The sequence below is a fragment of the Meriones unguiculatus genome, chromosome 17 (assembly GCF_030254825.1).
Source record: "Meriones unguiculatus strain TT.TT164.6M chromosome 17, Bangor_MerUng_6.1, whole genome shotgun sequence".
In the NCBI taxonomy this organism is placed as follows: domain Eukaryota; kingdom Metazoa; phylum Chordata; class Mammalia; order Rodentia; family Muridae; genus Meriones; species Meriones unguiculatus.
In genome coordinates, this window is record NC_083364.1 from 30,762,683 (window position 1) to 30,789,539 (window position 26,857).

At 40.0% G+C, this 26,857-nt stretch overlaps 1 protein-coding gene across 6 annotated transcripts in view; it reads left to right on the forward strand.

The window, feature by feature from the left end:
- Positions 1-18,420, forward strand: part of Il1rap (interleukin 1 receptor accessory protein) — a 135,945-nt gene extending 117,525 nt beyond the window's left edge. Inside the window, exons 11-13 of one of the 6 annotated variants that reach the window (XR_009586922.1) lie at positions 8,848-9,423; positions 9,710-9,791; positions 15,808-18,419. Coding sequence is in view for 4 of the 6 variants with exons in the window: in XM_060370156.1 (XP_060226139.1) it covers positions 8,848-9,560 (713 nt within the window). In the remaining 2 variants the exon portion in view is untranslated. Of the gene's footprint in view, positions 1-2,184; positions 5,191-8,847; positions 10,204-15,807 lie in introns of those variants that run through there. The other 5 variants (XR_009586921.1, XM_060370158.1, XM_060370156.1 and 2 more) reach the window with 5 other exon arrangements.
- Positions 18,421-26,857: the final 8,437 nt, after the last annotated feature.

Below are 26,857 nucleotides of genomic sequence, written 5' to 3' on the forward strand. Positions count from 1 at the left end.
CCAGTTTATGGCTTAAGGAAAATTTTCTTGCCATCTTTTAAAACGCCGGGTCAGAAAAGACCCAGTCCCTAGGAAGTCTATCTCCCTCAATGTTAAGTTTTTAAAAAGCATTAGGCTGACATGCATTAGTCTTCTTACATTTTCTTTTGCAAAGAGCAAGTATAGAAAATGCTACTTAACAACCACTGAGGTTTCCTCAGTTAACTGGAACTGAGGTGCAGGACAGACATCACAGAGCATTCCCCTGTTAACATGACTTGCCCTTTGCCCCTTTCTCACTGTTTTCTCACTTCTGTGCCAACGAAATAGTGCCCTTCAAACCTGCCTTTTTGTTGTTTGCATCCCCTTTTCTATCAGTGCGTGTGTTTGAGTTTTAGCTTAAAATGTGTAAGGCCAGTGCTTTCTAGCAAATTTTACAATGGAAAGCTTCAACTGCTGAATATATATATATATATATATATATATATATTTTAAATGCCTCCTCTTCTAGAGTCCAAACAGTTACAAACAAAGTCATTGTTCCTTCGGGAGTTTTGTAGCAAGGACATCAGCCACAATGTTCCATTTCCTGTAAGCCTCTCCTATTCTAAATGAGTGCACTGCCTCCTGTCTGGAACATGGCAAGCTCCTTTAAAAAAAAAAAATCTGTGGAAATATGTTAACATTAGTTGTTGATATGTTTTTAATGTGCAGGTAGTTGATACCTGGGATAGACGGAGTTTTCTTCTCATTTTGTGTCAGTGTATCAGTTATCTTATTTGCACACCCATTACCCAGGCTGCCTGTGCCCTACGGAAAATTCTCCTTCAGTGTCACTGTATCATGAAATGATCACTTGCCCCCTTAAAGGCAAAACTACACTCATATTAATACTTAATTTCCCCAATTCACTCATGCATCTATTTATCCCTTCACAAAACTGATCAAAATATCGTATCTACTAAGTGAAAAAGCGACTAAAAGATACGCAGGATACATCTGGATAAGACCTTCCACAGGGTGCTGACAGTCCTTTGAAGAATGCATAATTATCCTTGCCCCTCGCAGGCCGTTTCCTTTAGTGTCTTCCCGCTGCTCTTCCTGGGGCCGCCTTTGCCTCTGGACCTCTTTCTATGCTTATGCACAGTCAGCCTCCAGTGGAAATGCTTAGAGTGAACACATACCCATTCCTGGCTTCTCCCCCAGGCTGTACATGTTAGCTTTTAATTGGCAAGTCTTCCCCTATTCCTTCTGCACGTGTGAAGATTAAGAATGGAAATGACTGCTGAGGAGAAGGTGATACAGATTTCAAAACCACCAGTGCAGTGCCTGGAGCTACCAAGCCTCTCTCCTGTGGGTGAAGGATTATGTGGTTCTCCCTGAGCATCTGTGAGGAGAGAGATTAGTCCCAAGAATTTAGTGGCAGGAATTAATCAGAGCCCTTGAATAAAATCAGGCTGCATTTCCACTTCCCGCACTATTTTTTTTTTTTCAACCTGGTGAAAGCTTTTGAAAGTTAGTCAACGCAAACACGTCAGCTAACAGCTGCTGAAAAGGGGCTTCCCAGAGACGATTTGAGGTGAAGGAGAAATATCCACGCTTTGCTCTCATCTCCACGGCAGAGGGGAGTGGGGAGCCGCTGTGGGAATGCACTGCGAGCCAGACGGCCATTTGCTTGAGTTTACTGATCCACCAACATAGTGACATTGGTCGGCATCAGGAAAGTAGATGTCAGCAGAGAGAGACTCAACTTTGACATTCACCACTCTTGTCCTTGGTTAGCTGCAGGTGAAACCTGGGAGTTTTGACTCAGTAGGTCATATTTGTTTGAGTGCTTTCCATACAAGATGATTCATTCTTGGGTACCTTTTCGGAGCCAGTTTGTCCAGGCCACAACACGGTTTGAAGATACTCATGTCACTACAATGCATCTGTTTCACCTGGTTCAAACAGTGCTTTTGAGGCCTGGGTAACAGCAGTCCGCTGTCTATTTGCTGATGGACAGCTCCCCTGAGCAGAGTGAGGCTCAGTGGACCGTGTGGTAAGATGAAGTTAGTAGGAGTAACTAGTCGGGGTGTTGCTGAGAAACGTGCTACAGCCACGCTTCCCAGGCTGCCGTCCCAAGTTCCCTGCCTTCGATCCTTGAGCTCTGCACATCAGGTAGTTCCCAGCCAACTCTAATCCCCATGGTGTTTTCTTTCCCAGTTGTCACAGACGAGACCCTGAGCTTCATTCAGAAAAGCAGACGACTCCTGGTTGTCCTAAGCCCCAACTACGTGCTCCAGGGAACACAAGCCCTCCTGGAGCTCAAGGCTGGCCTAGAAAACATGGCCTCCCGGGGCAACATCAGCGTCATTTTAGTACAGTACAAAGCTGTGAAAGACATGAAGGTGAAAGAGCTGAAGAGGGCTAAGACGGTGCTCACGGTCATTAAATGGAAAGGGGAGAAGTCCAAGTATCCGCAGGGCAGGTTCTGGAAGCAGCTGCAGGTGGCCATGCCAGTGAAGAAGAGCCCCAGGTGGTCTAGCAGTGACAAGCAGGGCCTATCCTATTCATCCCTGAAAAACGTATGAAAGGGAAAACAAAGGAGTGAAAAGAACAAAGGGGCTCATGGAAGGAAGAACCCCCTTCTTCCATCCTAGGCTGGGGCTTCATAGATGGGAAAAAGAGTCCTGTCAAAGCCCCCTCATAGGAAAACATCCTAGGGACTGTACGGCTGGCAGTTCTGCTTCTCAGGCAATACTAAGGGGTAGAGTAATGTCCTCAACAGTCCGTCGCCAGTTCTAAAGCCATTATGATCTTTGCAAGGAAGGGTGTGTCTGTTGCACCCTCCATCTCTGTTCTTCCTGATTTTTTTAAATCTATTTTGTAAAAAAAAAAAAGAAAGAAAGAAAGAAAGAAAAGTTCTCACATTTACGGAGCTGCCTTGTGCAGTAAATTGAACCTCCCTTTAAAGATACGTTGCCTGCTGACAGAAGTATTCCCTGTTTCTCAGTAGGATTGTCCCTTCATTTTCTTTTGCCATCAGTCATCCATTAAACGCAGAATCAGGGCGGGCTAAATCTGGCTGTGCTGAGGATAATTCACTGCTTTGCTTGTGTGTCAGTCGAATGCACCACCTCAGCGAGCCTAACGGTCAAACCGCAGCCCTTCCCCATGACTGACTAAATGGCATATGTTGCTTTCCTGCTACTAAACTACATTTGCCCTTGTCTCAGGTAATGGATATCATATTTATAAACTTGAAAAAAAGTCACGGCTTTTGTCTTACTTACCCGAGTAATTTCTCAGCTGTCTGCATAGCAAGGCCTGCACTCCTCACTCCATCTCCCTACCCTGTTTTTATCCATCATTCCATCCGGATCTCATAGGTGGTGCCATACTTGGTGCAGTCTGAGAGGAAGCTTTTAATGGTGCTAATGGAGAGTGAGAAAAAGCCAAATGCTCTCAGGGCATTTTTTCACATGGGAAGAGAGCACAGAACAGGACGCTTGCAATTTGTCTTTTAAACCCAACTGTAGTAATGTGAAGGCCGGAAAAATGGTTAACCCTCACTCATTCATACCTCATCATTACGAAAGAGAAGTTGAGAGGTAGTGATTTCCCTTTTGGTATTACTATTCTAAAAGATCAGCTCCTTTCAATAATTTATTCTCCAGCACATGGAGTGCCTTATTCCAAACGAGTCACCCTGAAATTCACTGAGAGTGGAATGGTTTTGTCAGTTTTAAGCAGAATTTTACTATTCATCAGACTTGTAAAATTGAAAACTAGGGGCAGTGCTAAATTTAGATTTAGTGAGGCCAATTTTTATATCATGTCTAACGTGTGTGTATATATGTGTGTGTGTATATATACACATAGATGAAGTTAGTTCACATGAATTTTATGTGTCTATGTATATAGAAGTACCCAAAAATTACATGTATGTGTGTATATCCATCTGCCTATATATTGTGTGTAATTATTTTGGGCTATACATAATCACACACATATGTCTTTAAACAGCCATCGGTACAATATTAAAAGCCAGTAGAACTATAATTTCATTTCAGAATTATGTTTATAGCGTAATGATTTTGCATTGCTGTTTTCATTACTGTTCTGTTCGTGAAACCCTGGCTCTCTGTGTGTAGTTTTCAAAGTTCTTGCCTTCCCTAGATTAGCATGAACAACCTACTCTTCCTACAGTTGATTCAGGTTACAGGGGAAAACTCCTGTCTGTGGACCTCCCATTGTCACTTCTCGACAGCAAACAGTCATCTGAGTTTGGTTGATTTTCCATTTTATTCCCTGCAGACACACTTAGAATCTAATAAGTTATGTTCATCTCAGTGCTCAGCTATGTAGACTGTTGAATGATGAAGTAAAACAGATAATAGCTATAAATAAGTCTGAGTATCCTATGAAAGATAACTCATAATTTAAGGAAGGCTTTATCCAAGTTATGTTGATAATGTTAATAAGCAATTTTAAAATTATCTCTTACTCTTCAGTATTCATCAGTACTGAAGTCCATAGTAAATCATTGCTCTGTGTTAGAATTATTGATTATTTTAAATTGAGAAGAATTCCCTTCTGAATCCTTGACTTAAAACTATGATATATAGTCATTCTTGCATCTAACTTTTTAGAAGTGCTAATGCTTTTTCTTATTTCAAATAATTACCATTTCCACTCACACCCTTTAATCACAGTACCAGATGAAAGCTGGTTCCACACAAGCTTTGATTGTTATCTATGGCATGGGCTATAGGAATGGAAGGGCCAAGCTTCTCACCACAGGCCATTCTCTCTGTACTGTGTGTTTTCTGCACTGTTGGATTCTGTATTTAAAATATATCTTGTCTCTTACGAAAATAAAAAATCCTCCCATGGTTTTAGATTTACAATGAAAGGAACTCTGTGCCCAGGTTAACAAGGAACCATATTATGTAGAGTGTCTTCTCATACAGCCACATGTGACTTATTTAAATCTCTTTTGTACTTTAGATGAGTCCCTGTGATTCTAATAAAAAAAAAATACTGTCTCCTATGGGGAAACAAAAACATCACTTCATGTGTTAATTACTCATTTGTTTCCATAGGTATTAGTACTTTAAGACCATGTTTTTAATTTTATTCATAAACATTTGTATTTTCCATTTTCATTTGATTTGTATATTTACATATTTTTTACAATAAACCATTTATTTTCACCTTTGAATTTTATTTTGTGCATGTGTTTTTGTGTCCTTATCTTCATGTTTGGGGCTTGAGAAGTAAGTGTTAAAACAGTGATTATAATTATACAAAGAAGTTAAAGAAATTATAATAGTTAAATATTTATTGAGGAAAGGCTAAGAAAAATGAGAATTCATATCAAGGACATTTCTTACTCAGTTGAGTAAGAACATCGTTTAAATAAGATGGATAGTTTCATGCAATAGGATAGGGGTTTATGTGTATGGGTTGGGAGAGGCGGAAGCCACAGTTAATGATCATTTAAAACAAAGCAATTTATGTCTCTGGTTGCAGTTTCAAACTCTGCTAACGTACAGACAACTCTTACCAGTCACAAAAGGATGGAGCAAGGATCCATGGATCAAAGTCATAAGGAAGCAGGTTTCTGCTCAGTTAACAAACAACTGTCAGGCAGGGTTGAAGGACAACAGAATTCTCTACTGTGCATATACAGAATCTCCCATTACAGGAAATAGACATTCTATTACCTTTTGTATATGGATTTTTTTTTTGCATCAGATGAATGGTAACCAGTCTTGAGTTGTTTTACCCTTCAATGGTGACCCTACCAAAGACTCAGTTATGCCATTGCATTAGTGTCATCAATCTGCGTATCACTTGCTTAATTAAATTTCTCAAGACACTCAGACACTTCCTCTATCCAATTGTGTATATCACCAACTAGATCAATTATGCAAGGAAAATTTGAAACACGGTATGAATGGCATGGTCAGCAACTAGTCGTTTTTATTTCAGTGTTCCCTTGTAAAGAGTTTTTAAAAAATAAATTATGTGTTTATTTTCTATCCCTATGTGGGCGAGGTGGGGAGGGACAAATATGAGTGGAGGTTGGGGACAGCTCACAGGAGTCAGTTCTCATAGTCCTCCCAGGGATCACATTCAGAATGACGGGCACCTTTACCTTCCCACCCAACTTACTGGCCGTGATTTCTGTGTTTCTATCCAAATTATAAAGTAAACTGATATATTTATTGAGTTTTTCAATCAATTTTTGACACTAGCTTTGGAATATGAACTTAATAAATTCATGTCAGTCATAGGATTTAAGATTTCCATGCATTTAGTTTATAATAGCTTAAAATAAGAACAATTACTGTTAAAATAAAGTTGCTCCTTTAAAAAAATGTGAAAGAGGGACATAGCAAGAGAGGGGAGGTTCTTCTAGAAAAGTCCTAGCAGAGGAAAAAACACCAGGGTTGTAGTTTACTTGGAGATGAATGTGACTTCCAGGGCTATTACAACTTTTAAAGGTGTGAGTTTCCTTAAGTATTGTAGGGTTCTGGCTCAGAACCAAGACTAACCTAAAGAATCCCATTGCCCTATTACTAGACCTCATTCTTCTGAGTCCAATAGTACATCATCTTGTTCATTCTGACTCCAGACAAACTCTAGCATTAAAAATGACCACCCTCATCTTCAAATAGGAAGTTTTAAAAATCTTGGAGGTATTTTAAATATCACAAAAGGAAACTGCTTGTTTCTAAAATATGACACAAAGTTCTGAGCACTGAACAAGCCAGCCCCATCTGAAAAATAGATGTATTTTACTTTCATTCATGGTTATCCCATTGAAAGGAACACACTTTTCTCTAACAATCATTTTAATACTGTTACATATGTACTAGTAGGATTTGATTGCATAAGTTTTCAAAACTTGTTCAAATCTAGCCTTGTTGTGCTAAGGTTATTTGGTGTTTCTTGTAAGGCAGGTTAAGCATCACACATGCATTTTCTAATGTACTAAAGGAAATTTCATAAAATCTGAGTAGGGGGAAATGGGACAAGGAAGTTACCAAGATACACATGTACACATGTGCGCATCTGCATACACACATGTAGTCTTGAGACCCCAAAATGTAAATTTATCTTTCAACGTCAGAACCAAAAAAATTCTTTGAATTTTAAGTTAAGCACATTAAATTCACACATTGTAAAGAATGAGTCGTGGATAAGGATCCTGGCTCCCTCATTTCCATAGAGGTTATGATGTGCAAATTCCAGGGTCACCCTAGGCTCAAGAAAGGCAAATACAGCCTCAGTACTGGCTGGCATATGCTTTCAAAGTTGTTGGTACTAAGAGTCACATTGGTAAAATTTCTGCAACCACCAAGGCCCGTCTCTTAAACATTGTCTTGGGGCTTGTGGGTTGTCTAAGCCCCTGCATTTCACCGTGAGTTAAATACTGCATTAGTCTGAAGAGTTTTCCTTTGGGACCTGTCCATATCCCCTCAACAAACATTAGAATCGAATACTCTGCCAGAAGTCTTAATTAATTGATTGATTCTTAACCACTACAGTGATATTCAGCTCTCTAATTGACTTTCAGGCTACTTCTTACACACACACACACACACACACACACACACACACACACACGAGAAAGAAAGACCAAAAGAAAATTGAAGCAACAAAGATGAGAGGGTGGAGAGGAAGGAGCAAGGAAAGAAGGAAATATTAGTTTGTAAAGACCAATACTGTGTCTAAAATGTTACTTACCTACCTTGGCCTGACTGTAACTCAGGATGTGGGGAGGGGGTAATTCCCCAGGTACTGTGCCATCAAAGTTTCTGGAGAAATATGTTCATTGTTATACAAAATATTATTCTAGAAGACATTTATACAAGTTGAATTATTATTCACAGGAGTATGATAAGGGATGGGAGTTCTTGAAATCATGTCTTTTATAGAATAAGAGGAGATACCTGAAGTCACTTAATCCAGAGGTAAGAACAAAATACAGTAGCATCACCATAGTGCTGAGATACTTGGAACTTTTGAAGATATCTGATCTAAGACCACCAGATAAAACTTAAGGAAATGAAAATTTATTTATTTATTTATTTATTTATTATTACTATTTATTCACTTTGTATCTCGGCTGTGGCCCCCTCCCTCAGCCCCTCCCAATCCACCCTCCCTCCCTCTTCTCCCCTTATGCCCCTCCTCTAGTCCACTGATATTAGAGGTCTTCTCTCCCCTACTATTTAACCCTAGCCTATCAGGTCTCATCAGGATTGGCTATATCCTCTTTCTCTGTGGCCTGGCAAGCCCCCCCACCCCCAACCCAGAGGGAGGAAATGAAAATTCTAAAACGACATGATTTGCAAGCAGGGAGAAAGTCAACTGATTCTCAAAAACAGGTTTATTAATTTATATCCCCTTATTTTTTTAATAGAAGAAGACATCTTCGTTGAAGAACATCTTTAATGGAAGGAGTGTTGTATAGGGAGAGAGAATAAATTCAAGAGGCTCTTCTTTCTTTTCTTTTGTTCTCCCCTCCCCCGAAGACAGGGTTTCTTTGTGTAGCCTTGGCTGTCCTGGACTCACTTTGTAGACCAGGCTGGCCTTGAACTCACAGAGATCGGTCTGCCTCTGCCTCCCACCCGAGTGTTGGAATCATAGGTATAAGCCACCATGCCCGCTGAGGCTCCTCTTACTCTTACAAGGAACGATTCTTTCTGTATGTAAGGGTGGGTGAGAATACTTGACTCTTCACTGGGTAGATTTATTTAGCACCGTTACCCTGTTCTCGGAAGTTTGCTCATGCCCATCCTCTGTGGAATGGACAGTGACCAACTCGGACATTATTACCAGCTGCTATGCTATGTCTCCATTTCCCTGTAGATACGGTGGAAGCGGTGTTTGATTTCATTCAGCGGAGCCGAAGGATGATCGTTGTCCTGAGCCCAGACTATGTGACAGAAAAGAGCATCAGCATGCTGGAGTTCAAACTGGGTGTCATGTGCCAGAACTCCATTGCCACCAAGCTCATTGTGGTAGAGTACCGCCCTCTCGAGCAGCCCCACCCAGGCATCCTGCAGCTGAAGGAGTCTGTGTCTTTTGTTAGCTGGAAGGGAGAGAAGTCCAAACATTCTGGCTCCAAGTTCTGGAAGGCCTTGCGTTTGGCTCTTCCCCTGAGAAGTCTGAGTGCCAGCTCCGGCTGGAATGAGAGCTGTTCTTCTCAGTCTGACATCAGTCTGGATCACGTTCAGAGGAGAAGTCGTTTGAAAGAGCCCCCAGAACTCCAGAGCTCAGAGAGAGTGTCTGGAGCAGAGCCAGCACCGGGCACCATATCCAAGCACAGAGGAAAGCCCTCGGCAGCCTGTCGCTGCTGTGTCACCTACTGTGAAGGAGAAAGTCACCTCAGGAGCAAGAGCCGGGCAGAGATGCACACCCAACCCCAATGGGAAACACACCTCTGTAAGCCTGTTCTCCAAGAGTCCGAAAGTCAGTGGATACCAAACCGCACCAGACCTGAACCCACTCCCCAGATCTCAGCTCTTGCACTGCACCATTTTACAGATCTATCCAATAACAATGACTTTTATATCCTATAATCACTATGTGGAGGGCGGTGGCTGCTATTTCTACCAACTCTCTTTGGGTCACAAACCTTTGGGAATAACTGACATTTTTTTTTTATCATCTAATAGACGATCACATTTGTGTCCCCTTTATTGATTTTTTAAAAACTATTTATTTCTAGGAAACAAAAGACCTGAAGCACCCGTATCCAGTTATTGCCTCTAACGGCCTTGGAAGAGCACACTCTTCTCGGGCCCTAGAAGGTCAGTATGTAAGTAAGTGAAGTGTTTTTGGGTTTTGACACTCACAGAATATGTGTACCCAAGGGACCAGGGCTTTCACACTCACAGCTGTTTTTACTCAAGGGACCCTGCAGGGCTTTGACACTCAGAGAGTGTTTCTCCCCAGGGGACCAGGGTTTTGACAGAGGGTGTGTGTATGGTAGGGATGAGGAATTTGACACTCAAAGAGTGTGAGTACTCAAGGGAGTGACTTGAAAAGGAATGGGTTCCGGTGGACACTGTAGGACAGAGCTCAGCAGCAAACCTACAGCACACTTGGCCTCCAAGAACCAAATCGTCCTGTTAGGAATTCATGCTTCTCACAGCCTCCCTGTAAATAGTGTGCACTAAACTTCTTAATGTTGTCAGTCTCAATAAAGGTATTTTTTATGCCATGTCTTTTGTACTAACAGATTTTTAATGTCCTCTCCTCATTTTGCATTTTCTGCCATTGATACTCAAATCTAAAGGACATTCCATTTTGGGAAACTGAAATTTAGATTAGATAGGAAAGGTGTGGGGTCATTTTTGTTTTTGTTTTGTTTTACTTCTGACATGTATTGGAAATCTAAGAAAGTACTAAAGACAGTGATTTGACATTTAAGGAGAACTGGAGCTTATGTAAGGATTATTCTTTTTTGTTCAAATGATAGTAAAAACACTCAATATTGGCAAGGAACTGTAGGTAGAATTTGGTGCCTACCATCTTTGTTCACAATTCTGAAAATGAATGTTGAGTTCAAGTTTCTCCAAGGGTCAGAGAAAAAGGAAGAAATGGCCACCAACTTCATCCAACTCCAACATGAACAGACAAGTAGGGCCTTTCTGCAAACAGTCACATGACAATCAAAAGTACATGACACTTTGCTTTTAAGTCATGGACCTGTCAGGAGTCCTTGAGCTTACAGATCACTGAAGAGCACATAAGTGCTTACTTGGCTCTGTTTGCCACCGAACCAGCCTTTGCATGTATGACTGTCCAGTTTCTTTTGTGAGGTATAAAAATATTAATATTTGAATATATTTTCAATTATATCTTAGCTTAAATTTATAAAAAAAAATAAAGTCAAAGAGTCAAGACAAACAAAACAAAACACTCCCCCTCCAAAAAAAAAAAAAACCCTCATGCGTGAGATATATTCATCCCAAGGGTCACTATCATGTAATCTTAGGGCAAAAGTATCCAGCCAAAGAACATATGTTGAAATAAGGGCTCAAGTGCCACGGGAACCTCTGGCCTCGGATAATGCAATTTGTCTGTGAGAACATATAAGAAATGTGTATTCCCTCACCGGGCTGAAAACATCTGGCCTTCATAATAGGGCTGATGTGGGTGGATTCTCCAGCCCAGGAGACAGCAGTGTCTCTTCTTTCAGTTCTCTCTGTTTCTTGTTTACTATAAGAGTTACAGGCACAAATTCTGGGCTGTTTCTGAACAGAAGCAGATGTAAAACAGCAGTGGGCCACATCAGATGGGAGGAGTCACCTTCAGTACAGCAACCTTCTACTGCTACTGAACTTGTTCCAGAGCCAGCCTCTCAATCAAACACAGAGGCAGTGGTAGGGAGATAAAACACAAGTGAAAATTCTTCATTTTATCTGTTGAAATAGACACCTCCCCCAGCTAAATGTTACTCATGATGTAATATGTGCCCAGATGTGATGGTCAGCAGAAATGACTCAACACAACACAAAGTTCTCATTTCCTTGTGGCATCACTATTTGAAGAGATGTTCAAAGGCCTCAACTTAGCCTTCAGAAAATAGATAGCATACATGGCTTCAAAGAGAGAAGGCTCCTATCCAAATTAGTCTTATTTCTTATTAACAGACAAACTATTAACAGACAAATTGTAAAATATCATTGGAAAATTTGAGAGATTGGTTGTTTTTAATTTGTATTTATTTTATTCATTTTGTATCCCAGCTGTAGCCCCTTCCCTCATTCCCTTCCAACACCACCTTCCCTCCCTCATCTCCTCCCATGCACTTCTTCAAGTCCAGTGATAGTGGAGTTCCTCCTCCCCTTCCATCTGACCCTAGCCTATCAGGTCTCATCAGGACCAGCTGCATTGTCTTCCTCTGTGGCCTGGTAAGGCTGCTCCAACCTCAGGGGACAGTGATGAAAGAGCCAGCCACTGAGTTCATGGAAGAGACAGTCCCTGTTCCCATTACTAGGGAACCCACTTGGACGCTGAACTGCCATGGGTTACATCTGTGCAGAGGGTCTAGGTTATCTCAATGAATGGTCCTTGGTTGAAGTATCAGTCTCAGCAAAGACCCCTGTGTTCAAATTTTTGGGTTCTGTTGCTCTCCTTGTGGAGCACCTGTCCTCTCCAGCCTTACTATTTCCCACTTCTTTCATAAGAGTCCCTGTACTCTGCCCAGAGTTTGTTTGTGAACCCAGCATCTGCTTTGATACACTGCTGGGTAGAGTTTTTCAGAGGCCCTGTGTGGTAGGCTCCTGTCCTGTTCCCTGTTTTCTCCATCTTCTGATGTAGAGATTACTTTATGCATTATTATTTAAATATTTTTAAAAGTACTCTTTGAAATTTTCATATATGATGCTAGAGAGATAGATCACTGGTCAAGAGCCCTCACTGATCTTACAGAGGACCCAGGCTTGGCTCACAACACTTAGGTTGTATGTCACAACTCAGATTCTAAAGTATCCATTACTCTTTACTTCTGAGGACTCCAACACACATGAGATGCATATACATATACTTAGTACACACGCATACAAAATTTTTAAAAAACTATTTAAAAGACTAAGTAAATAAATAAGAGGAACATTTCATGTATTATGATCATATCCACCACTGGTATCCATTTGTCTTCACCAATTCTCCCTTGATCTTGACAAGTCCTCCTCCCAACTTCGGGCCTTAAGAAAACATCAATTCTGGCTAGCAGTATTTCTATGAATGTAGGGTCATCCACTGGAGCAGAGACTAGTACTGGTACCACAGCCACAAAGAAGGATGGTTCTCTTCAAACCCTGGGTACTCACCAGCTCCTCTGCTATTCATGCTAGAATTTGGTTGAATTTTGCAGGTAACCACAACTGCTATGAGTTGTGAGTCTAACAGATGTGTCATGTCTAAAGCAAAGCAGTTCACGCCAATCCTTCCCACTCTACAGCTCTTTTTTTTTTCTGCCTCCTCTTCCACAGTGTTTCCTAAGCCTTGTCAAGGGGATGAATAAGGTACCTTCTTCAGAATTGACCACTCATAATCACTTATTCTCATTACTTTTGCTAGTTATGAGTATCTGCATTGACTCCATCCCACTGTAAAGGGGAGTTTTTCTGACCAATGCTGAAAGCAGCACAGGTCCATTGTTATAAAAATAAATATTTACTTTGTTTGGCATCATGACCACCTAAGAACATAATAATAGCAAGTTCCGCTTAGGACCTATGCATCTCACCAGCCATGGGATTTGACCAGATTTTACATACTAGAAATGTATTAAATACCAGGCATTTAATACATCTCAAATCCAATCAGAAAGTAGTAGGCTGCCCCATAAGAATCCATGCTACTAATGTCCCAGTGAGTATATCTTTCCTGAGAGGTGGGTGTTGTATCATGCAGGGTTCAGTGTTGAATAAGACAATTGATATCTTTTCTCTCTAGCAGCCTGTAGTAGCACCTTCTGCCCCTGTGAAAGCTAAGCAGCAGGGAGAGGTTTCCTGGTAGGTATGGGATTTCTTTCACTAGGTCCTGTATACAAAGTATTTGAACTTATCTTCTTAAGAGCTAAAAATAAAACAAAGAACTAAAGGCGGAGGTATGGATATAAAACACAAGTTCTTTTAAACTGCTGTGTAATTTTGATACTCTCAAAATTAAATTTTGGTATTGATTTTCTTAGAAGAAGTTAAGTTAGGGTTGGCAACCTAAAGCCATATTTGGGGGCATTTGGCTATAGAAGAGTTTCTAAGATAATGACTTACATATTCAACATAGGAAGAAAGATTTAGAAATTAATGATATTATTCCTTGACCCATCAGGCCATGATCAAGTGATATCCAGTGTCATATATTTCAACGATAAAAATAATAAGAAAAATTTCTCACAGACCATGATTACCTATCATTGAAATGGCATAATTATTGCTCAAATAGACATACCATTACTTAAGAAATATCATCTATTTGGGACTATGAATTTAAAGCAAATCCAGTTTTCCTTCTCTCTTTTCTCTTGGACTATGATCTCCCTGAGCCTTGATGTTCTGTTATTTAAAATGGAAGTACTATTATTAATCTCACTGGACATTTTGAGCATTAAATGAAATGCCACAAAGTCAATGCATATGCAACACTGCTTTTTCATCTTCGTAAAATATCCCCATTCAACACAGAGCAAGAAACTATTATCGAGGGTAAGTGGCTTTTCCAATGGTGCTAAGTCAGTTAGTGATACACTTAGGCCTTGAATGTAGGCTTCTAACACACTTTCCAGTGCCAACTCTGAAACTATCCCTGGTAGATTCATGCAAAAGAACTTTTATTTCAAGCCTCCCAAGTGGAAGTATTTAATCACAACCATGCATATCACAAGTTAAAATCAAGCGCATTACAGTTCTCTACAGGAAAGCTATAGAATAGAATGAAGTGTGCATGCGTGTGTGTTGTGTTGTGTGTGTGTGCATGCGTGCATGCATGTGTATGTAGGGGCTCTATTAGAGCGGCTTTTAGGTTGTGGTCCAGGTAGTCCAGCAACGGCTGTCTCCCAATGGAAAGACCAATATTTGGTAGCTGTTCAATCCACAATACTGGATGTCTCAGCAGTTCCAATCTGTTGCTGAAATCCTAGAAGATTCTTAAAGAGTTGATGGTCTTTAGTCTACATTGGAATCTTAAAGAAAAGAGTTCAACTACCAATGGGAAAAAATTGTGTCAGCAATGTACAATGTAGATGAATTTGCCAGTGAGAGTGAGGGCAAGTAGGGAAAAGGCAAATGCTTCCTTCTTTGATATATTTTTATGTAGACTGCCACTAGAAGGTGTGGCCCAGATTTAGTGTGGGTTTTTCTACTTCAAATGATCTAATTAGGAAGATCGCTTACTGGCCTGCCTAGCTGCTTGGATTTTAGTTGATATTTGATGTAGTCAAGTGAACAACTAAGATTAAGCATCAGAAGAAAGTTCTACACACAGAGGCATGTATCCTATGGATCATCTAACCTTGTTGTATTGTGATGTTATTCAATGTTTTTACATATTTTAACTTTAAAAACTACAACTGTTGTTCTTTATACTCTAAATCATGCTATAAATTTCCACAAAGTAAATATAAAAATGTGCACATTAAAACTAAAACGTAATTTCTTGAAGCTGTGATGCACACTGTGAGTTCCAGCACGGGAGTGACCACCTCCTCCAACTAGCAAAACCTCCAGTAATAATATATTTGCTTTTATGTAGGTGATTTGAAGTGGTTGGATAAAATGAAATTCCAATTAAGAAATAACCTGGGTTAATTCTTATTAATTATTATACAGTCTATAACCCCTGTGATAATGTTTGCAAACTTTGATGTTTCTCAGAGTCCCTTTGGGGACACCTCTACACTGAAGATGTGAAAGCGGCTTCTTCACTACAGTCTCTCTCTCATAAGTTGGGGGTTACTGTGTAGGAATTTGCCTTATTAGCGTGTACTCTTGGTAATTTGTGCATGGTAGGTATCCTGCAAATCACTCTGGGAAGATAAATATCTACAATGCCCTTTAACACTTTTCATGTTTCCTATAGTGTTGTTCAGACTTTAAGTGGAAAAGATTCAACTTGCCTGAAGTTTGACAAGCTGTATTCTTTGACTCATTCCTATCGGCGCAAAACATGCAGATGCACATTTCCTCCTGCTACCATGACGAACTAAATGAGCTTCATTAAGATGGGCAGAGTGCCACTTTTAACTTCTCGGGTGATTCTGATGCGCAAATTGTTTAAGAACCATTAATTTTTACCTCTCTTTTACCCTTATAGGCTCTGATTTTCTCCAGCCAAGGAGGACCACAAATCATCCTTTAACAAAGGGTTTGCAGGCAATAGCTGAAAATGAAGGGCCTGTTTAACCCCTGGAATTGTCTCAGCACAAGCAAACAATTGACTAGAGTGGTTGGTAGAGTGTATTTATAACCTATGTTCCAGCAGCCATCTTCTCTATTAGAGTAAGATGAGTGATGCTGGGCTAATATTTCAGTAACTTCCCATCACCCATCTTAATTTTGCTGATGCTAAAGGTCCAGCTGAAGGGCTGGCAGTTTTGTGTCCTTGCCATGTGAAATGTGTAGCTTGCAGTTGTCCTATACTTGGGCTTAAACTGACACTCCTTATTTTCTTTCCCTTATATTTTATTAGCTAGAAGTATTTCCAGTGTTCTTGATACAGTCATAAAGAAGGCCACAAAATATATTCTAGTGCCACTGAGAAGGAAAAATTACATTGAACTTTATGAACACGTGGCATTGTCTTCTTCTACAAATGAGATGAAGATGAGATAATTAGGTAGGCCAATGAAGCAAGGAAGGACCTTCAGTCTTCTTTTTGTTACTTCATGTAATAAAACAAACGAAAGACTGTGATGCTCTCATCCAACCTCAGTGTGTCAAGATATCAAGATGAAGCCCCACACAGAAAAGAATAAAGCTTGCAATAAGCTCCCCATATATGAAAGTTGTTGACATACTGCCTTGTAATAATTACACTTTCTGATCAAGAGGAAGCATGTTTTAAAAGTTGGAAGTTGCCATATTTGGTTGCTTTCCATTTAGTGGCTTTAGTTAGTACTCTAAGAATGTGATGCTCAAACTGTCTCTAAATGAGCCATTTCATTTTGGAAATTCAGGGAGCCTCAGAAGAATTGAAGGCATTTAGAACACAGCAGAGCATGTAACACGGTCATTAGGAAGCATCATTGATCCATTTATTTGAAGAGTTAAACAGGGAGCTCAAACCGAACATGCTGAAATGCAGATGAAGGAGGAGACCAGTACCTATGTGGGTGTCATGGAGTCTGGGACAATTGTCCTTGCGTTTTCTCTCTTTCTGATTGAATTCCATTGCCATGAAGTATTTGAATTTTTTTATATGACTTTTCTAATGTATACAGTATTATTTGGTAATAATTAAAAGCTTTCTTTAGTTTGGCAAAGATTAATATTTCAGATTCCTGATACATGAGAACAAGCTAAAGTATTGAACAAAGAAGAATTTTGTTTCTTGGTATCATGAGGAAATTACTCACCATTCAGAATTCTTCTAAGAATAGTTCACATGGTTTTGCCTTGAATATTTCAACATTTAAGCATTCTAAAATGTAAGGAATTAGTTTCTGGAAGGTTTGCATGGATGGAAAGGTGAAAGTTTGCTAACAATGTCTGCTAGCAGATAAGGAGCTGTACTTCTCTGTCCCTGAATGATGCTTATTCTAACACTCCCTCCACCAGAGGATAAAGCAACTTTAAACTATGTGTAGTGGATCATTCCTCCAGACCCAATACCCTGGACACAAAAGCAAAAGGTTCATACGTTGTAGACCATTCCGTGTGACAGAAGGAATTCTAGGCAAGCCTAGGATATATATTGAGACTAACCCCTCCAAAACGGAGGAATAAAACAACACCTGATTTTCATTTATTTAACTCACTGATTTATTTTAAATTGTGACAGCTGGGTCACAGGCTTACTGTATTCCAAATCCAGGGGCAAGTCTGCCGGAGCAAGAATTGAATGTAGTTCTTTGAGGCCAGTTGCACGTACTTGTGGTGTGCCACAGACAACCAAATCTCCTTCAAATGACTTAGCTCTTTGATCTTGCTAAGGATGACCAGCTGCTTTAAGGACCTTGAAAAGTGCTTGAACAGGAGTCAATGAAAATTCAGTAGTGATATCTTGTATATAAGAAATGAAAGGATAAAACAAATACTAACAGTATAGACAATGTTCTTCATCCTTAAACTAAAATTTGGAACTCATAGCCAAATGCTGGAACTGGCTTATTTGTTCAAAGGATAAAGAAATTTTTTATCCTTTCTGGTTCTTTACTTTCATATTGTTTGCATTCTGATTATGAGGTAATGATAAATGAACAATAAAAAACATAAAATTACAGAAGTAAATAGAGTTGGATAACCAAAGAAGACAATAGTCTTAGTGTTTATTATTTTCATATGCTCAGTCCCCTAAAGCAGGGAAGAGTACGTTAAAACCAGCCACTTGGTTACTGGCAAATTTTATTAAATAACACCTAAGAAGAAACTGAAGAAAACGCTGAGGACAATCAAGCCCTATTTCCCTATTTCTAAGTACCAGGATCAAGGAAAACATATGTAAAATGCCCGTGGTATCCACTAAAGTAAGATGTTGGGTGACTTTCAGGGATCATGGAATAAAGTTAGACAGTCATTACCATTGTAAGTTTCATATTGAATAAAATATTACTTTGGAGTCAGGACATATGCTTTGGGATTCCAATTATTATAGTGACTGTGCATTTCACTCGCACATGTTGGCTCTCAAATTCTCACTTTCTTCATGTTAAGGGGAAATAATATCTACCTCATTGAATTGTTGTAAGGGTAAAATTATACAATAAATGTGGACTTCTGAAATCTGTAATTACACACGTGGTGGTGGTATTGTTTTGTCGTCGTCATTGTCATCCTCACCACCACCACCACCGTCATCATCACCAGTGTTTCATCGTAATAGGAAGCTGAAGTAAATGAAGATCACTAGAGGCACTTTCCAGAACACGTGGTCCAGCTATAATCTTTTATATAAGAGACTAGGGGAGTAGAAAATCTAGGTACTTATTACTCCAAGCACTAAGACCACAAAAGTAATATCTGAAAAGTAGCAAGTAGGACAATAATTATGTTTTGTGTTTCTTTAATTATTTTTAACGTTTAATTTTTTTTAAATTTATTACAATTTGTTCACTTCATATCTCAGCTGTACCCCTTCCCCCGGACCCTCCCAATCCAGCCCTCCCTCCCTCTTCTTCTCCTATGCCCCTTCCCCAGTCCACTGATAGGGGAGGTCCTCCTCCCATTCCATCTGAGCCTAACCTCATCAGGACTGGCTGCATTGTCTTCCTCTGTGGCCTGGTAAGGCTGCTCTTCCCTCAGGGTGAAGTGATCTAAGAGCCAGCCACAGAGTTCATGTCAGAGACAGTCCCTGTTCCCCTTAGTAGGGAACCCACTTGGACACTGAGCTGCCATGGGCTACATCTGTGCATGGGGTTCTAGGATATCTCCATGCATGGCCCTTGATTGGAGTATCACTCTCAGAAAAGGCCCCCGGGCCGAATTTTTTGGTTCTGTATTAAAGAAATTACACTGTAGACACTTAAAACAACGACTATTTATTGCATTACACTTTTGTCAGAAATGTGGGAAATCCTTGACTGTCTGACTCTCCGTCAGCATCCCAGATGAACAAATAAACCATCTGCCAAATCTGTGGTTATTTGAGGCACAAATGGTGCTCAAGGACCCACTCCCAAATACAGTCACATAGAACTTAGTGGGAAACTCTTGTGCCATCTGCTCAACCTCAAAGGAGCTTCCACAATTAGGATGTTTATATGTCTTCATCACACATCAATAGGATTCTCCTAGAATAAGTGGGCTGGAGCAGCAAGCCAAGGGGAAGCCAGCATGCCCTCCGTGACTGGTTCTGCCAAGGGACTATATTTCAGCAGCTGGTAATTGTTCTATGTGTTAGAAAAGAGCTTAAATGTGGGAGAACCTAAAAGAGAAAGATTTTTCTCCTTTGTGGTCCTACATGACTCCTCTCTATCTCTCCTTTTCTCTCTTCCCCTCTGTTTCCATGTCTTTCTGTCTCTCTGTCTTTGTCTCTTCCTGTATCTGACCCCATATGCCTGTTATTCTACTCTCTCTCTCTCTCTCTCTCTCTCTCTCTCTCTCTCGTGTGTGTGTGTGTGTGTGTGTGTGTCTGTGTCCTAACTCCTACTTCCTTATCTCCTAATTAAGAAACAGGAAACATATGGGCTGTAGAAACTAAGCCTGAATGATATGAATGGAACTGATAAGCCAAATTTTTGTCTGGAATTCAAGCGCTAAAGTATAACTTTTATTCTAGACTCACTTATATTGAAAATGGGTATTTATTAAAAAAATCAGTCACTAAGAAAGAAAATGAGCATGTAATTGCTTTCTTTCATGACCCTCAGGACTTCATCATAGTTGGGAATAGGAGTTCTCAAAATGAGGAATTGAAACAAAAATTAGTTGGCTACCATAGTTCTAGTTCATTGAGTAATAGTAAAACCATCCCCTCCCCTTTCACATATACACTGTCACTAGCACTTGACTCTTATCAATATGGGAAAACCTTAAACGGAGTGAGGGGTCTTCTCTGATGTGAGTCACAGATAAGCCTTCCTTGTGGATTCCTGCTCTTTATAACATGGGCTTCTCACTTGCAAAGCTTAGCGGTTGTGTTCTGTCACCTCCTGAAACCACTAGCTCTAAGCAAAAGCATTGAATTGTCTGAGACATATTCATAGATCAACTCTGGGGCTGTGATTTTTCTGCTTCATTTTACATTTCAGGGTCTGAGGGGCCTGGTTTATTAAATTTGATTAGGTGGAAGATCCCTTTCTCCTCTTAACAGTGTCACCTTGCTAATGTCTTGTGCATAGAAATCCCGAGCAACTTCTCTGCTGTGATATCTATTCCACACATGTCATGACACATAACTGCCAAAGCCAGACTTTGAAATCACATAGTGTATAGGTAGCAGCATCCCCAGGGTTGGGCATTCTAGGTTCAGGTCATATCCGTAAATGTTTTCCTGGGAGGCTTTGAGGCGAGAAAAACTGTGTAATCAAGGTAATTCAAGCCTAATGCTCTATGAGGTGGAACAGAAAAGGACATTTGTTCAGGTGTCAAGACTCATCCTGGTGATTAGATAGCTAAAGAGTTCACAGAGCTGCTCTTAAAAGGTAGTCACTGCAACGTCATTGCATGCCCCAAAAGTAACTTAAAATCTTCCTTCCTATCCCTTCCAAAAAATGTAAAGAGTTTAAGGTATGTAACACTGTTTATTACACTCTTAAAGCATGCCACATGCTTGTATGGTCATACTTATCCGCATTTCTAACTAATGGCTTGGAGTGTCTGCCTCATACAATGACTTCTTCCTCATACAACGGCTCTTAGAATGCTTGAGGTTCAGTTCAAAGACTACCAAATCTGTGATTTCCCCTGTAGGCAAGCAAGAGGTTCTTCCTTACACATGTATAATTCACAATACTTTTGACATTGAAATATAAACTTTCCAATGTCAACTTTGCCTGCTGTCTCCTAGTTCCATTGAGAAGACATTATATTGGATCTCTAATTTGAGCACTTAGCATGGTTACAAGCATATAAAATTTTTCCACTAATGTTCCTGTGACTTATACACCATGACAATTATCACTGAGAGCAAAATAAAAGAGCCTTGCTTCTTTCTTCCACTTCCCTTTCATTACAGATGCAGTGCCCTATCAAAGGCACTGCTTCAGGCTTTTGTTCATCATGGTGTGAAATGAATCCCAATACTGGAATCCTGTGGCTTCCAATATCATACCTACTACCAATAAATTCTGTCCTTGGTGTAACTTGAGGACAGATGATCCGTGGCCGAGCAGAGTAGAAAGGGGTCCAGGTGTGCCAGGTTTGGCCTGGGTGCCTCCTCACATTAGGATGTCCGGCCTACTCCTTTTCATCTGCAGTAACAGCTGATGCAGGGATGAGTGTCAGGCTCATCAGCAGATGTTCTGCTTCTGATCTTGCTATTAAATAGCTCAAATGATAGGGCACTGAGTTGTAATAAGTACTTTCTACCTACAGTGTATCAGAGAGCTTCTCGAGTTAATGACTTGAAGCCACAATAGTTAAACCTGTCTGTTATTTCAAAGTCCAGATTGTGTTGGCAATGTGAAATAGAGTACCTTGTTGGTGTAGGTCAGGAGAAAATGAAGAGTTCATTCTACACACCTTGCATCATCTGGCCCTCTGTGGGCATAAAACTCCTCTCACTCCGTTTTATAGCCTCTCTCCACACTTACAGCAAGTGCTGAGGTCTGCAGATTTCTCATTTTCTCAATGACCTTGTAGCTCTTCCTCAACTTGGCCACAAATCCACCACAGAATTAAGAGTTCTGCCCTGGCACTTCAGACTAACAGTGAATCCATTTTGGTTTGTTTTATTTTGCATTGGGAGTGCTGCATTCTCTAGCCTCAGCCCTTTGTCAGAAACGGATTTTCTTCTGTGTTCATATATGCACCTAATTTTACAATTCAACTAAATAATACATGATATGTTAAATTCTTGTGTATCAGTGTGAACATATTCAAGCTGCTATTATGATCTGGGAAAACCTTCTATTCATCTCATATGTCAATCTTCAAAGTGATTTTCAAATGGCATTTTGACATTACCAGCAGAAACTGTTTTCTTCTGTTTAATCTTACACAGTATTCTTATGGATTTACGCTAACTCATTCATTCAACAGCATTAACTGGGGCTGTTATGAAAAGAAAGAACATAAATGAAGAAAACAAGACAACTTCCTTTTTCTACTTAAAGTTATATTCTAGTGGCAAGAGTTTAAGAACATCAGAAGGAAAGGGGATAATAGAGAGGGCTGGGAAAATGATTTGGTGGGCAAAGTGCTTGCCAAACAGGAAGCAGGAACTGAGTTTCACATCCCCAGAACCCATATAAGGCTGGCTGTGACAGCATATGCCTGTGCTCCTAGTATTCCTTGAATAAGATTGGAGGTAGAGATAGGAAACTCCTCAGAAGCTCAGAGGCCAGATAGTGTAGGCTAGCACAAATGAGCCTGTCTCAAATAAGGTGAAGATGGCGGTGGACACCCAAGGTTCCCACTGACATCCGCATGCATGCTGGGTCACACAAATATACAAGCACATACTCATACACATGAATATACAAAGACACATATCCTATACATACAAACACACACAATGATGTTTTTTTAACTTTTATTAATTACACTTTATTCACTTTGTATCCCCCCATAAACCCCTCTCTCCTCCCCTCCTAATCCTACCTTCCCTCCCCCTTCTTCACGCATGCCCCTCCCCAAGTCCACTGATAGGGGAGGTCCTCCTTTTCTTCCTTATGATTCTAGTCTATCAGATCTCATCAGGAGTGGCTGCATTGTCATCTTCTGTGGTCTGGTAAGGCTGTTCCCCCGAAAGGCGTCAACATACAGGATATGTCACATAATAGAAGCACATGAATCAATCACACGGGATGGAGTAACTAGGACAGAACTTGTTATTTTAAATAGTGTCCATGGATGGTTGCTCTAAAAAGACATCTTTTGAATGGAAACATGAATGAGATGAGAGAATGGGCAGATTTAATAGTCAGTGTAAAACTCCTAAGATATCAAAAGAGAGAGTGAAGGGCCCTGTGTTTAGAATACAAAAGTCAAGTGAAAAAAAATACACCACGAAGCTTATATCCTGGGAAGATTTACCCTTAATAAACCCTTGATAGAACATTGTAATGGTGCTTTCTTCGTTCGTAATAGAAAATGTATCATTCATAGCCTCAGCAGCAGGAAATACAAAATGTACTGAAACTGGAAATTTTAAGGCTAGCTTAAAGCAGGCTTGGTGGTACAAACCTTTAGTCCCAGCATGTTGGATGGTCTGTGAATTTAAGGTCAGCCTGTTTTACAAAGTGATTTCCAGGCCAGCTAGAAATACATAGTGAGACCTTGTATTTTCATTGGGTTCTATTGCTGTGAGGAGACACAATGACCACAGCAATTCTTATAAAGGAAAGCATTTAACTGAGGCTGGCTTACAGTTCATTCTCCTCATAGCAGGAAAGCTAGGTAGCACACAGGCAGACATAGTATTGGAGAGGTAGGTAAGAGTTTTTCATCTGGATTGGCAGGCAGCAGGAAGAACAAGTGACATCGGGCCTGGCTTGAGCTTTGAAAATCTCAAAGCCCACTTCCGGTAATACACTTCCTCTAATAAGGCCACACCTCGTAAAAGTATCACTCCCTGTGAATCCATGGGAGCCATTTTTATTCAACCACCACACCTTGTTTTAAGACAAAGTGAAAAAAAAAGAAAGAAAAAACAAAGAAAGAAGGAAGGAAGAAGTGAGGGAAAGGACAATTCATTAAATTTTCTATTTTCAGATATGTGGAAAAATTTAGGAAAGCTGATATGTGATAGTATGGTAACTAGTACTTGTGACAGCAGAAAGGGGCCACATGATCAGACTTAGAGTGTTAAGGGGCAGCAGTAGTTAAGGAGCTCAAGGAGCTGGGAAGTAGCAGGTGCAGCTTTCAGTAGAGGGGCATTGTCAGCACTAGTTTATGGGTTGAAACAAGGAGAATATCTGGACCTCACTCTTTTTCTGCCTACCAATCCCCAGAAAAGGACTATCCTTGATGAATTCCAAGAGATCTAGAGACCAAGGAGTCCTATAAAATAATTCAGCTTCCCAGGGAATAAATAAAGAATAACAAAAAGGTTTGGGGTACATTTGAGACCTCTTGGATGGATCGAAGCAGAAGAACATGTTGTTCTTTATATGTTAGCAAGATGGTTCCTTCTGTTTTGTGGACAACAAAGTTAAAGAAAAAATCATGGAATTGGGAGGCTGCTTTGGGAAGTAGGATGTGGAGATGTGGGTCACATGTAAGCAGTGGAGTAGTGAGGGACCCCTGAAAACTGTAGTTGTGAATGTCAAACCGATGTGCTCTTCTGACAGATGAGACAGTGAGAGCAGGAGAGGAACCAGGATTAAGCCATGCTTTTGGTCTGAGCAAGAAGAAAGACTAACAGTGTTGGTGGGGCAGAGGCTTTGGGAAGTTGGGGCTTTGTTGCTGTTCTTAGCTTTGTTTGCTTTTAGAGTCTAAGATGCTCTCAGATTTTAAAGTGAGGATGCTCAGGAGACAGTTATACAAACATGCCATTTAATAGAAAGGTTGCAAAAGGATATATTCATATTTAATTCATCAGAAATTACCAGAAAACCATTAATTAAAATGCTCAAGGGGAAGGACTAAAGCATTAAAGTTATGTGAAATGAGGATAATAAGAAAATTCTAACAAGAGTCCAGAAGAAGAGCCTTAAGGAATGGAGAGCCCTGGAAGTAAACAAAGTGAAGGGAATGCTCAATATGTCAGATGCAGGGTCTAGATCAAGATAAGATCTCTGCTGAGATTTGACCACTGGTTTGATCATTAGAAACTCTATTGGCAAAATTGACAAAAAGAGTTTTGTGGAGTGATGGGAGCAAATTCCCAGAGGGAGTGTATTAAAGAAAGTAGAGAAATAATTCAGCTTTAAGCAATTTGGAGCTTTCTGGGTGAAAAGGGAACAGAAAAGTTAAGTGTTTCGAGGCACAAAAGGGCATCTAGAAATATTTTGCCATTTCTTTATATTTCTGAGAACAAGGATACTCCATTGCTGAACTGCAATCTGAATTTGTTATGGAAACATTTACCATACCCATTTACTTTCCTTTAAAGTTGCATAAAGGTAGAAAGACAGAAGGAAAGGGGATAATTAAAGGTGCAGGATCAGGAAAAGAAGATTGATGAGAAAATAATCTAGACTGAGCAGAACCCCATGTACAAGTTGGGAGAGTGTCATTAATTACCACACAGTTGAAAGGAGTGGGAGTCATGCTGGAAGATGAGTAAACATTATGCTGGACATTTGAGGGCAAAACTTCTAGGTTTTTCTGATGACCTCTAAATTTTAAAACAGAGTAATCAATGAAGCATGGGAGCAAGAGAGAAAGGGTTGTTTGATGGCCTTTAGATTCTAGACAGAAGAACCACTTAAGAGAGAGTCATTTTAAAAAGTCAGAGAGTCAATATCTCAGAGTAATTTGACAAGATATGGAAAGATCGATAAGATTCTATGTGAGAATTTTGGTCATGGAATTTTTAGGAGCAGTCAATGTAGCTATTTGTCTCTGTTAATTGTGTTGTGCATGTCTGGAAGGTGAGAAGATGAGGAGTGAATTACAAAGTGGAGGCTGAGATTTTATGACAAATTATAATTGTGTTCATTGGCCATGGGATTTAAGCCACATCAATATTGAAGCTAGTGGATATATTTAGGAATAGAGAAACGTTATAAGAACAAGCCAATGATCATGTTAAGGGAAATTGAATGTTGAAGTTGTGTAGATTGAGAGCAATGTCAGAAAAAAATGAAGTCCAGAATGTGTGTGAATTATAGTGCTTAGTTTCATGTGTGAATACTAATTAAATCACTTTGCTTGATCCCAGCAGCAATATCATGGGGGATTGGGACATACTGGGGAAAGTAGAGTCCTATAAGGAGCAGATTTTAATATTTTAGGGCTGACTGCAGAACAGTTAATGAAATAAGGATATAGCATGATGGATTATGGGATTAGTTACAATATTTTCTAAACAAAAAACATAATGAGACTGTGCATCTGCAGTGGAGAAAGTTAAAGACTTGTGAGTTCCATGTGTAGTTTGGGGTTATCTCATGAGCCAATGCAAGGCTAGTGCTCAAGAGAAGAATGAGGCTTATTTCTTCCTCACTTGCATTGAATGACTGATTTTCATAACCTTGCAATAGTTCCTTAAATTGTAATTGTTGCTTCCTTGTTAAGGCCTCCATGCCATCCAATGTCACACACAAAAGACACTTCACAAACCATCTTGATATAAAAATCAAACTCTTTTAACTTATTATTGAATATTAGCAATTCCATTTCACTCAAATTCTGCACACATATGCTTAAATGCTTATCTTGAGGTCCTAGTTCCTTGATTGCCCTACCCATGCAGGAGGGCTACTGCCTAGAGAGTCATGAAACTTTACCACAAAACAACAAGCTTTCACTTCTCCAAGTTATCATTGTCCCAGTCATCTACAAGTATGGAGGTTACTCTTTGCATCTACTGCTCACTGCTTGTTTATCATATACACTTCTGCTCAGCAATTGATGGTAAACAAAATCTTCACATTCTT